The sequence below is a fragment of the Sarcophilus harrisii genome, chromosome 1, assembly GCF_902635505.1.
Source record: "Sarcophilus harrisii chromosome 1, mSarHar1.11, whole genome shotgun sequence".
In the NCBI taxonomy this organism is placed as follows: Eukaryota; Metazoa; Chordata; class Mammalia; order Dasyuromorphia; family Dasyuridae; genus Sarcophilus; species Sarcophilus harrisii.
The window spans coordinates 292,290,287-292,304,249 of record NC_045426.1 but is presented as its reverse complement, the minus strand read 5'-3'; the positions used below and the strand labels follow the sequence as shown (position 1 = coordinate 292,304,249).

General features: G+C 31.1%; 1 protein-coding gene across 2 annotated transcripts in view; it reads left to right on the top strand.

The window, feature by feature from the left end:
- Positions 1-13,963, top strand: part of MCC (MCC regulator of WNT signaling pathway) — a 223,516-nt gene that overhangs the window by 120,522 nt on the left and 89,031 nt on the right. For both annotated transcript variants that reach the window (XM_031943717.1, XM_031943721.1), the window contains one exon: positions 3,108-3,250. In XM_031943717.1, the coding sequence (XP_031799577.1) occupies positions 3,108-3,250 (143 nt within the window). The remainder of the gene's footprint in view (positions 1-3,107; positions 3,251-13,963) is intronic.

The window sequence follows — 13,963 nt, the reverse complement described above, 5'->3', positions numbered from 1 at the left end:
CATTCTGCATTGGTAGACAAAATTCCTTTTACTAATGAAATTACAGATGTAGAGTAGGTATTTTTCTCTTTCATCCTCACCCCTCAACCTAATACTTGGGTACTTATTGATTCATTGTTTTTCCATTGATCCATTGTTTTTCCAGTCATCAGAATGAAGGATTAAAAAACTTATTGGTAGAGTTAAGTGACTTTCTTGGAGTCATTGTCATTGAAGAACAAAGGCAGGATTAGACTTCAGAATTTTTCGTATGTCTTTTTCTCATTTCTATGAGAGTCATTGATATCTAAAACTTCATCCTCAGCCATTTTTTTTTTTATCCACTGTCCCAAGTTTATTTAGTGTGCTTTCCATAATCGTTCAGAAAAGGGTTTGATTTAAGTAGATTATTAGATTAGAGATGAAATTTCTTGTTTTAACAAGGCTCATGGAACAGCCTTAAGGAAAGCAGATAGTTGATATCTATCTCTGTAGAAATAACAGGTTTATATATAAGCATTTTCTTGGAATAACAGAAGGTTTGTATAAGCATTTTCTTGCCTAGAATTCTGAATTAGGGCCATAGAGAGGAAAATCCTTTAAAATAAAATTCTAAAGCTCTCTCTTAAAATATCCAAGAGGATAGGAAATTGGTAGAATAGTAATTAATCAAAATAGCACTAATGGTAGAAACAATGTCTATTCTATATTTTCTTTACAAAGAATTGTGCAAAAAGTTGAAGTTGGAATTAACCACATGCTATCACTGATAACATAAATATCTCAGGCTTTCATCTTTCAAGGTTGCAAAGTTAGCAAGATTTGGGCAATATTGAACTTTTGGTATAAACAACAAATTATAACAAAGTTAGTGAAGACTGATATAAATTAATTTATATTTTATATGCAAACATAATCACTTTTCAGATACCTCTGAGTGTCAGGCCAAATGGATTTAGGAAGTTTTTAGAAAGTGACTTACACTTGTTGAGCCTATGGCATTTTAATGAAGATGAATCATAAGGTAGCAAAAAAAAAATGTTAGAAGAAAGAACATTTTATTATGAATAAATTAATAGACTTAATTTCTATAATGCTTCAAAATTGAAGGAACATTATTAAAATACTGAATTTTCCTATATAAATAACATTAAAGTAATGATATGAATACCATGAAAATTCCTTTGCTATATTCTTTTTGTTCTAAGAAAAAATAAAAAACTGAAGATATATCAGGTAATGGGCAAATATTTTCTTTGAATTATTGTAGTTGAGATTATTTCCCCATGAACTTTACATAATATGATGTTATTCCCAGAATTTGAAGATTATTTTATCTCAGAGTATTTGAAAAAAATATTCCATTGACTCTTTATGATTCTTGACAGATTCATATCAGCTCTGAAGCTGATGATCATATGAGCTAGATATGACATTGAAGATGAAGGAACATAATGGCCTTGAATAATGCTCAAATAAAAGCTATCCATATTATTGTTATTTTTAAGTGCTAGAGTGTAGTTAGTTATATTATAGGGTTTAAGGAAAAATTTTCCAAGTCTGATATACTTGACTTTTTTCCAATCAGTGAACAAGGAATACAAACAAAAAAAACACTCTACTAGGAGCTTATGTTTGGATGAAGGATACAACATGTGTGTAAAAAAAAAAATCCATAGAAGATAGTAGATGAAAAGCAACTTCATTTTTAATTAATTTATTTTTTTGAAAGGCAACTTTAGAGAATAAGTTTCTAGTAACTGGGGTCACCAGTAAAAAATATGCTGTAAAAGATGGTGTTTAGTTAAGGCTTGAAGAAAACCAGAGTTTGTAACACATTCCAGATGTGAGGGATATAGCCAGTGCAGAGAGAGGGAAGTAGAGTGTTCTGTGTATATGGCTGATCTGTAAAGTAGGAGGGGAGTCAGAAAAATGGAAAAAGCATGGCACCAGGTTGTGAAAAGCTTTAAGCTGAAATGGAAGATTTTGTTATCTCCAGGTTCAAATATAAGGAGTCACTGCAGTTTACTGAATATGGAGACAGAAGGGAAGAATTATATCTTATGGAACTTTGCAGCACAGATTAAATTCTTTATTCTCTTTGAAATTTAGTTTCCTCCTCTATAAAATTAAAGGATTGTCCTCAGTGACTTCTAGAATTCCTTCCAGCTTTAAATTTGATAATCTTGTAAACTTGTGGAAGGTTCTGGTTTAGTTAGATTTGTAACAGAGTCAAAATAATTCTTCTTCTTTTTTTTTTTAAAGTTTATTTAGAATAAATTAAAGAAAATGCATATGGAATTCATCTCTCTTAATAGGAAACAGATTAAAGTAGCTTCAAGTAATATTTTTATGGGTCTTGGAACAATAGATGGCTTAAAATTAAGCTTTATTAAATTGAATTGCATTGAATTAAATTGGGTAACATTGCATTTAACCCAATTTAATAAACAATTTGTTTGTAAAACATTGGACCCATTGATTAAAAATAAGAACTAGGAGATAAGACACCATCCCTGCTTTCATGAAGTTGACAGTCTAATAACTCAGTTTTATAGGATGGAATTACTTCTCCTCATAAATCCTGCAGCATCTAGTTCAGTTTGAAGAATGAAGTGCTTCATTCCATGAAGCAATGGAAGCTTAACTTTCCATTGGTTTTATCAGTTCATTAGCTCATTCAAATTACTCTGGGCTTTTTTTTTCAAGAAAAAAACCCAATCAGCAGAAAAGGTTGGGAAACTGCTCCACATGCTCCATATCTGCTCTTATATTCTATGACTTATATGCTAGGGTGTTAGAAAAAGCCTCTTTCTTCATTTGAATTGAAAAGTATTTCCAACTCAATAATTTATATTCCCATTCCATTTATTTATTTTTAAGTTTATTTTTTTCTATATTCCCACTTTAGTCTATAAGTGAATATATTTGTAAGAATAACAATAGATCTTGATCTACCACCTAAATTGAGAATGTGTGTCTTTGGTTTGTTAGAAAAGAAATCTGTATGACTGCTGAGAGAGAGGTCATCACTCCATGGGTGGCTTTGCTCTTGTCCCTTAGTCTTTCTTGACTGACTTTCTTGTAATCCTCCCATTGTGGGTTATCTTACTGACTCTTTTGTTTAGGGAAGAAGATGAGTATTCAGAGTTTCGATCAGAGCTCAGTCAAAGTCAACAAGAAGTCAATGAGGATTCTCGAAGCTTGGATCAAGACCAAACATCTGTTTCCATCCCTGAGAATCAATCTACCATAGTCACTGCTGACATGGGTGAGTCCTTTAATAAGAGTAATGGATTTGGAGTTAAAATAGAACTGAGTTTGTATTCTCCTTCTGTCACTATATGTATGTGACTTTAAGTCAGTTGACTTCTGGGCCTGAAGTTTCCTCATATGCAAGTAAGGGCATTAGACTAAATGATTTCCAAGACCTCTTCCACCCCTAAATTAGTGAACTTATAATGCTTATGCCTATTGCAACAAGGATAGAGCTCTAGTCTTTATATATCTAATACATGTTATGTGAAGGAAGTATTAATCTGAGAATTTATATCAAGAAGGCAAAGAATAAATAGTGTCTTTAGATGAATGAAACAGATAAAGTTCCAAATAGATACATGACCTTGACGTAAAAGGTTTTTGTCATAAACGGTTCTTTGCTCTATAAACTTTGTCCATAGAAAATATGATACATTTTTTACATATCATTACTTTTTTATAAGGTGTGAGAAGAAATTTCTCAAGCAACTTAATGGAATTAGAGAGAGGTTAGCCAATGGCTTCCTAAGCATTAGCCTTAGTGGATTTTTAAAAGCAAGATTAAGCTCTCAGAAGTCACTCTTTTCCAGATGTCTAGAAAAGGAAGGAATCTTTAGAGGTAGGAAGAATTTATTTTTTGCCTTTTTCATTACACCTCTACCAGAATCCACTGGGGAATGGGAGAATTAACTGGCATCAATTAACAGTGTCATCATAGAGCATAGTAATTGAGACATTGAGCCAAGAGACAGTGTGCCCAGGAAGTCCATCTCCAGAATTCAGTTGATGTGTGGAAAAGAGAACCCAGGAAACCAAGCAGAGCCATCACACTTCAGGAAAGCAGCATGAGGACTTTAGGACAAGAGTAAAAGTATCAGAGTCTTATAGTATGAGGTGTGAATTCATTGGCAACATGTGTTCCTTATATGTCTATAATCTCTTGTAACTTACTCTGCTTTTGTTCTACTCTTCCCAGTGATCCAAAAAGTTTCATTCTATGGAACAATTTCCTTTTACTTCCATCCTGCCCCCTAACTAGATAACCTGAAAGCTCATCAACTTGTAGATGAATCTACCTTTTAAGTTTAACATCTCAATCCTCTAATTGAAAGGCTGGAATTCCTTTAGAATTAATTCCTTTAGAAGAGCAATAAATTCCTTTAAAACTTATCTTTTATAAATAAAGAAGTTTCAGAATGATCCAAATAACTCTCCATTTTTTTTTTTATCAACATTCTTGCTTGATTTATATTCCATAGAATATCATGCCCCCGAGTTGAAGGGAAAAACTCTTTTCAGTTTTCTTTTGTGTGTTGTCTTTTCACATGAAATTATAAGGTCCTTTAAGGCAGAGACTATCTTTTTCTTTTTAATTATATCTCCAAAAAATCTGGCACATAGTATTTCATCACAATCATATTCTGTCAAAATCGCATGCCAAAACTTTTTCAACCCATACTCAATTGATGCATCCCTCAATTTCAAATTCTTTACCACCACAAAAAAAAAAGCTATTATGAATATTTTATTACCTATAGATTCTTTCCCTTTTTATTTGATATCTGTGAGGAACAGAATTAGTAGCAGTATCTCTGGGCCAAAGGATATGCAAAATTTTATAGCTCTTTGGGCATAATTCCAAATTGCCCTCTATAATAGTTGGATTAGTTCACAGCTTCAACAGTAGTGCATTAATATACCTATTTTCCACATCCTGTCCAGCATTTATCATTTTCATTTTATTTCATGTTAGGCAGTATGAGATGGTACCTCTGAGTTGTTTTAATTTGTATTTTTTAATTATCAGTGAATAAGAGCATTTTTATGTGACTATTGATTTTTTTTCTCCTGAAAACTGCCTATTCATATCCTTTGACTATATTGATCAATTGGAAAATGTCACTGTTATTTGTATAAATTTGGCTCAGTTCTCTATATATTTGAGAAATGTGACTTTTATCAAAGAAATTTGCTATAAAAATAAATTCCCCAGTTTTTTGCTTTCCTTCTTATTTTGCCTGCATTGGTTTTATTTATGCAAAACCTTTTCAATGTGATGTAATTAGAACTTCCTGTTTTACGGTACAATCTCACTACTGGATCCAGCAAAAAAGTTTTAGAGGAATCTGTAGTCAAAAGAGATCATAAAAGAGGAGAAAGTTCCCACATGTGCAAAAGTATTTGTAGCAACCCTTTTTGTAGTGGAAGGAATGGGAAATTGAGTGGATGTTTATCCGTTGGGAAATGCCTGATTAAGTTATGGTATATGAATGTAATAGAATATTACTGTTCTATTAGAAAAAAAGATGAGCAAGCTGATTTTAGAAAGTCCTGGAAGGACTTACATGAACGGTGCTGAATGGTTGAGTAAAGTGAGTAGAACCAAGAGAACATTGTATACAGTAACAAGAAGATTATTTGATTATCAAATGTAATAGAGTTGGGGTTCTTCTCAAAAATGTAGTGATTCAAGATAATTCCAATAACTCAGAATGCAGAGACAGAACTATGGAGACTGAATGTAGATAAAAAACATAGTATTTCATCTTTTTTTGTTTTTCTTGTGGTTTTTTCCCCTTTTGATCTGTTTTTTCTTGCACAACACCACAAATTGTTTAAAAGAATTGAACATATTTAATCTATATCAGATTGCTTGCTGTCTTGGGGAAAAGGGAGATTAGGGAGGAAGGAAAATCTGGAATATGCAGTCTTGCAAAAATGAATGTTGAAAACTACTTTTATATGTTTGGAAAATGAAATACTATTGAAAATTTTTAAAAATGATAATGATGATAGTACTTAGACAAAAGAATCAGATAAAAGAATTATCTGTTTTATATTCCATGATCCTTTCTATTTCTTCTTTGGGCGTAAACTCCTACTTTATCCATTGATCTGAGAGGTAGTTTCTCCCCTCTCCCCCCATATTCCCCTAATATTTTTATGGTCTCACTAATTATGACAAAATCATGTATCCATTTTAAGTTTACCTTGCTATATACACTGTGAGATGTGGTTCTATGCATAGTATCTGCTTTCCAGTTTTCCCAGAATTTTTTGTCAAATAGTGATTTCTTGTCCTAATAACTTGGATCTTTGGGTTTATCAAACATTAGGTTACTGTATCTTTACTTGTATTCCTAATCTATCCTGTTAATCTACCACTCTTTTTCTTTGCCTGTACCAGATTGTTATGATGATTATCACTTTGTAATGTACTTTGAAATTTGGTACTGCTGTCACCTTTACTTTTTTTTTTAAAGTGATTATTTTGGTGTCTTTTATTTTTTTGTTCTTCCAGATTAAGGGGTTAAAAAAAAAATAAAAGAATTGTATGGGGAGAAGAGGAAAGGGGGAGGCAGAATTGGGTAAATTATATCATATAAAGAGGTGCAAAAGACCAATTATAGTAATAGGTAAGAAAGAAAGGATTGTGCTTACTCTCACTGGATCTGGCTCAAAGAAGAAATAACATACACACTTAGTTGGATATGGAAATTTTATCTTACCTTATAGAGAAGCGGGAGGATAAAAGGAATACTGATAGAAGGGAGAGCAGATTGAGGGAAGTGAAGATCAGAAACTAAGGTGAGTAGGGACAGGTGAAAGGAGAGAGAAAAGTATAAACAGGAAAAATAGGATGGAGGAAAATATGCAGTTAGTAATCAAAACTGTGAATGTGAATAAGATAAATTCCCACATAAAAAGGAAGCAGATAGCAGAGTGTATTAAAAGCTAGAATCCTACAATATGTTGTTTATAAGAAATATATTTAAAGCAGAGAGATTCACACAGAATAATTGTAAAAGATTGGGGTGGAATATATGATGCTTCAGCTGAAGTGAAAATAGTAATGGTAGCAATCCTGATCTGAAACAAAGCAAAAGCAAAAATAGATCTAATTAAAAGAGATAAAAAAGGAAACTACGTCTTGCAAAGGGTACCACAGACAATGAAATAATATCAATATTAAACATATATGCACCAAGTGGTATAGCATCCAAATTCCTAGAGAGAAGTTAAGTTATGGGAAGAAATAGACAACAAAATTAAGCTTGTAGGGGACTGCAGCCTGCCTCTCTCGTTACTAGATAAATCAAACTACAAAATAAACAAGAAAGAAATAAAGGAGGTGAATGGAATTTTAGAAAAGTTAGATTTGATAGACCTCTGGATAATGGGGTTAGAAAGAAATATACCTATTTCTCAATTATATATGGCACCTTCACAAAAATTGACCATATATTAGGGCATAAAAGCCTTACAATCAAATGCAGAAAGGGAAAATAATGCATTCTTTTCAGATCATAATGCAATATAAAAATTATTAAAGGCCATAAACTGATAAACCAAAAATTAATTGGAAATAAATAATCTAATCCTAAAGAATGAGTGAGTGAAACAATAAATCAGAGACAACATACTGAAATCTATGGGATATAGCTAAAATAGCTCTTAGAAGAAATTTTATATTTCTAAGTGCTTACATGAGTTAAGAGGATATGAGTGAGTTGGATTTGCAACTTAAAAAAGCCCAAAAACCAATAAATTAAAAATTCCCATTTAAATACCAAATTGGGAAATCTGAAAATTAAAGGAGACTTAATAAATGTGAGTAAGAAAACTGTTGTACTGATAAATAAAACTAATCATTGATTACATAAGCATTTGGTTAATTTGATTAGAAAAAAGAAAGAAGAAAACCAAATTACCAGTTTCAAAAATGAGAAGGGAAAACCTCACCACCAATGAAGAGAAAATTAAAACGATAATTAGGAAGTATTTTGTCCAAATTTGTGCCAACAAATTTGAAATGTATGAATATTCGCAAAAAACATAAATTTTCCTGGATTAACAAAAGAAATAATACAACACCCCATTTTAGAAATAGAAATTGAACAAGCTATCAATGAGGTCCTTAAGAAAAAATTTCCAGGGGCCAGATGGATTTACAAGGAAATTCTACCAAACATTTAAAAAACAATTAATGTCAACATTGTATAAACTATTTGGAAAAATAGAATGAGTCCTGGAAAGTGCCTTTTATGATGCAAATATAGGTCTGATATGTAAAACAGGAAAAGCCAAAACAGAGAAAGAAAATTATAGATCACTTTAATGAATATCAACACAAAAATTTTAAATAAAATATTAGCAAAGGAATTACAGCAGTTTATTGCTAGGATAATGACCAGATGGGATTTATACCAGGAATGCAGGGCGGATTCAATATTAGGAAAATATTAGCATAATCATATTAATAACAAAACCAACAAATCATATGATTATCTTAATAGATACAGAAAAGGCCATTGGCAAATCATTTCTAATTCTATTAAAAAGCATTAGCGAGCATAGGAACAAATGGAGTTTTTCTTAAAATGATAAACTGAATCTATCTGAAACTATCAGTAAGCATTATATGTGATGGCAATAAGCTAGAAGTATTCAGTTAGACCAAGGGAGAACAAAGATGTCCATTATCACCACTATTATTCATCATACTTCTAGAAATGTTAGCTTTAGTAATAAGAGAAGAAAAACAAATAGAAAAAATTAGACTAGGCAATTAGAAAACAAAACTATCACTCTTTGCAGATGATACAATGGTATTCTTAGAAAATCCTAGAGAATCAACTACAAGACTATTTTGAAACAATGAATAATTTTAGCAAAATTTCAGGATATAAAACAAACCTTTATAAACCATCAGTATTTCTATATATTACCAACAAAGCCCAACAACAAGAGACAGAAAGAGAAATTCTATTTAAAATAACTATAGACAATATACAGTATTTGGGAGGGTACTTGCCAAGACAAAGCCAGGAAAAATATAAACACAATTACAAAAAACTTTTCCCACAAATAAAATCGGATCTAAACAACTAGAAATATATCAATTGCTTATGGATAGGCCAAGCTAATACAATAAAAATGACAATTCTACCCAAATTAATCTACTTATTTCGGTGCCATACCAATCAAATTGCCAAAAATTATTTTGTTGAGATAGAAAAAATGACAAAATTCATCTGGAAGAACAAAAGGTGAAGTATATCAAAGAAATTAATGAAAAAAATGCAAAGGAAGGTAGCCTAGCTAGAGCATACCTAAAACTGTATTATAAAGCAGAAGTCATTAAAACAATTTGATATTGCCTAAGAAATAGTGTGGTAGATCAATGATATAGGTTAGGTACACAAGACATTAAAGTGACCGTAGTAAAATGTCTGATAAACCAAAGCCTCTAGCTTCTGAAGTAAGAACTCAGTATTTGACAAAAACTGCTGGGAAAGCTGGAAAAAAGTAGGGCAGAAACTAGGCATAATACATTTTGATCCTAATTGTAATAAAATTCTTAGGATCTAAATGTATCATTTTCTTATTTGGGAATGTAAGTTTAACCTTACTAAGTTCCTTTTGATTTCCCACTTATGTTTATATTTTTATTCTTTTGAGTCTTGTGTTTGAATACCAATTTTTCTTTTTATTTCTGATCTTTTCACCATGACTGCTTGGAAGTCCTCTATATCATTAAATATCCTTCTTCGTCTCCCCAAGGATTATACTCAGTTTTGCTAAGTAAGTTTTTCTTGGTTGAAATTCCAGCTATTTGGCCTCCAAAATCATCATTCTACTCCTCTAATGTGATTGCTACTAAAACTTGTATGGTTCTCATTGTAGCTCTACAGTATTTGAATTAATTCCTTCTGGCTGCTTGTAGTATTTTCTCTTTGACCTGAGAGTTCTGGGATCTGAATACAATATTCCTGGGAGTTTTTATTATGAGCTCTCTTTTAGGAGGTAATTGACTTTTAATTTCTATTTTTCTCCTTGGTTCTAAGATATCCAAGTAGTTTTTCATCATGATTTCATTAAATATGATTTCCAGGATTTTTTTTTTTTTATCATGGCTTTTAGGTAGATTGTTAACTCTTAAAATATCTCTCTTGGATCTGATTTACAGGTCAGTTATTTTTCCTTTGAGAAATTTTGAGAAAATTTTCTTTTGTCTTTTCATTCTTGTGCCTTTTGGTTAATTTTGTTTAGTTAAGAGTTTATTTTCTTTAATAATTTTTGGTGTCTCTTTTCTTCATTTTCTTTTCATAATATTCTTGCATAACTTTAAATTTCTTTCCCAGTTTATCTTTTACATTCTTATTTGATTTTTAAAATCATTTTTGTCATCACAAATATTTTTAGCTCTTTTAGGAATTTGTTTTTGAGAATGTTTTCAATTTTCTTTTTTCTTTTTTTTTTACAAGATAATATTTTCCTCTGAATTATATATGAAAAGCAATTTTTACATTTTTAAAAAGTTTCGAGTTTTAAATTAATCTCCTTCCCTCCCCTCATCTCTTTCTGAGTTGTTAAGCAATCTGATACGTGTAATTGTTTGGTAGACTTCACCTGGAATTTATCTGACCCTGGAGATTTTTCTTAGGGAGTTCATTGATACATATTCTTTCTTTTACTAAAATGGGATTATTTAAGCATTCAATTTCCCCTTTTAATCTAGGCAAATTATATTTATTGTAAATATATATATCCATTTTCCTTAGATTGTAATATTTATTGACATATAATCAGGTTGGATAATTTTTAATAATTATTTTAATTTCCTCTTTATTTGGTGGGAAATTCACTCCTTTCATTTTTGATACTGATAATTTGTTTTTCTTTCCTTTTTTAATTAAATTACCCGAAGATTTATCTATTTTATTGCTTTCACATTACCCCCCCAAAACTATTTTCTAATTTTATTTATTAAATCAATTGTTTTCTTAGTTTCAGTTTTATTATTTTTTCTTTGATTTTTCAGGATTTTCAATTTGGTGTTTAATTGGGGAATTTTAATTATTCTTTTTCTAAATTTTTTAAAAAAAATTCAGTGCCCAATTCATTGATATCTTCTTTTTCTATTTTATTAATATATTTAGAGATATAAATTTTCCTCTAAGTACTACCAAAGTTAGATCCCATAAGTTTTGGTATGCTGTCTCATTTTTGTCATTCTCCTCAATGTAATTGTTTTTAAGCTTTGTTCTTTTACCCACTTATTCTGTCAAATTAGATTAGCTTTTGATTTTTAGTCTCTTTCCACAACACTTTATTGAATGTAATTCATTGAATGTAATTCAATTCAATTCAATATTTCAATTGAGATATGATTTAATATTTCTTCTTTTCTGAGTTTATTGTGAGGTCTGTCATATTTAACTCTAATAAAATTTTATCCATCTTCTCAACTTTATCTAATTCTAAGAATGGAAAGTTGAGGATCTATTGTCTATTCCTCCTTAAATTTAATTTCTTTTAAAATTTAGATGCTGTAGTATTTGAAGCATATGTTTGGTTTCATTACCTGTTGTACCTTTTTACCAAGATAGAATTTTTCCTTATCTCTTTGAATTAGATCAACTTTTAGATTTTTAAATTAGACTTTTGAGATTATGATCTTAAAACTTAAGCTGAAGTATAATAGATTTTGCTCCAGCCCCTTAAATTTACTCTGTCTCTGTGCTTCAAATGTTTTTTTAAATTTTTAAAAATTTTATTCATAAAAAGAAATTTTAAAAAAAAGGAAAACAAAACATTGCCATGTGCCCAGCAGAACATCAGGGAGAATTCAAAATATATAACAGTAAATTACCAGCTCAAGGAAGGATATATAATAATAAAAGAAATTATATTCATGAATGTCCATCTTTTCTTTATTTCCTTGTAGGTTGTTCTTTTGTTCTGTTGCACACTTTTTTTACTTTATTCTTTTTTTCCCCTTTCATCTCCCCCACCTCCCACAAACAGGCTATAAATTAAGGATATATTTATGTATACATATATAAATATATACATAGACACACATACACACATACTGGTACCCTCCCCCCATCTTTCTTATTCCTGCTAACTTTTTGATTTAATTCTGCTCCTTAACTTGCCTTGCTATTACTTAACTTCCTCCCCACCATGGATTCTTCCCTTGTCTTTCTCCCTTTTCCCGTATTTCTTTATAGATTTTGTAGGGTGCTTGATACCTTGATGGTATGTATGTAGTGTTGCCTATTTAACCCATTCCAGATGTGAGTAGGTTTTCAGAACAACAAGCCTTCCTCTTCCCCCTGATGCTTCTATGTCTGTTCTTCCTCTGCACCTCATTTGTGTAACAAAGTTATTATTTTTACCTTAACTCTTCCTCAGCCTTTTTTTTTTTAGTTACCCTATTTCTGATCTCACTCTCAAACATATAGTATACATTTCCCATGTAAAAAATATAAACAAATTGTCCTTGTTAACTTTCTTGAAATGGATTTTTGATATTGGCTCTTATATGTTAAAGTTTCTGTTAGGTTCAAGTTTGCTTGATTTAAAAAGTCCTGAAAATATGCAAATTCATTGAAAGTCTATTTCTTTTCTCATTCAATATTATGAATAATTTTGCTGAATATAATATTTTTAGCCCCAGATCTAGTTCTTTTGAGTGCCAGTATATATGATTCCAGGACCTGCAGTCTTCTATTGTGACTGCTGAAAAAAAATACAATTCTGTATAATTTTAATTGTCTCTCCAGTGTATTTGAATTTTTTTTCTTGTTTCTTGCATTTTCACAAAGGATCTCTTTGAGGTGGTGATCAGTGGATTTTTTTCCATTTCTTTTTTCTCCAGATGTTCTTTCACTTTAGGACAACTTTCTTGGATTATTTCTTGCGTTATTGTGTCAAGGTCCTTTTTTTGGTCATAGCTTTTAAATGATCTGATTATTCTTATATTTTCTTGTTCTGTTCTCTAGATCTGTTTTTTTTCTTATTAAATGTTTCATATTTTATTTTTTCATTCTTTATATTGTTTTGTTATTTATTGGTCTCTTGTAGCTTTACTAGGTTCCCCTTGCCTGAATTTAATTTTCAAGGAGTTATTTTTATCTTTGAGATTCTAATATCTTCTTTTCTAGTTAACTTTTTTTTTTAATAATTTGTTTTTCTTGGATTGTTTTTATTTTTTTGGTGTTTCCTCAGTGTTTTTAAATTTTTTTTTGAGTTCTATAAATTCTCTCTGGGAGCCATTTGATGTTACTCGTTTGGATAAAAGTTTTTTTTTTTCACTTTATTGTTCTCTGAAGATGAACTTCGGTCTTCCCTGTACCCATAGTAAGTTTCTATATTGGGTTCTTCTTTGCTGGTTCATTTTTTAAAATGAGACGGATTAGTGTAAATACCTCTAATTGTGGAGTGGGTGGCTGTTAAGTGCTACTCTACCACTTAACTACCGTTAATCCTAATTCCTAGGTCTGATCAGAGAAACTCTGGTAAATATTATAAATCTTACCTCTTATTGAGGCCTCCAGAAATCCTCCAGCTGCTATCTTATATGGACGCAGTTATGAGCATAACAGAGCACCTGAGGGTTTTGGCAGACAAGCTTAGCTTTATTCATGTGGTTTATACCTCACTCTATGACCTCTTGCACTATCTTAGTATCTCTCCCCAAGACGAGTTCCAGGTAAAGAAGGTGGAAGAGATGGAAAAGAGATCAAGCGCTTCTTCCTCTGAGTTTATATAGGGTCTATGGGGTCACAGGCACAAGCCAATCAAAGATGGAGATTAATTCCCATTCTTGATGTGATTTCAGAGTGGCTGGAGGTCCCACCCACGAAGGAAGTCCCTGTGTACTCATATCCAATCACATCTGGGGATCTCGAAACCATTGGCCTACTTACCTCCC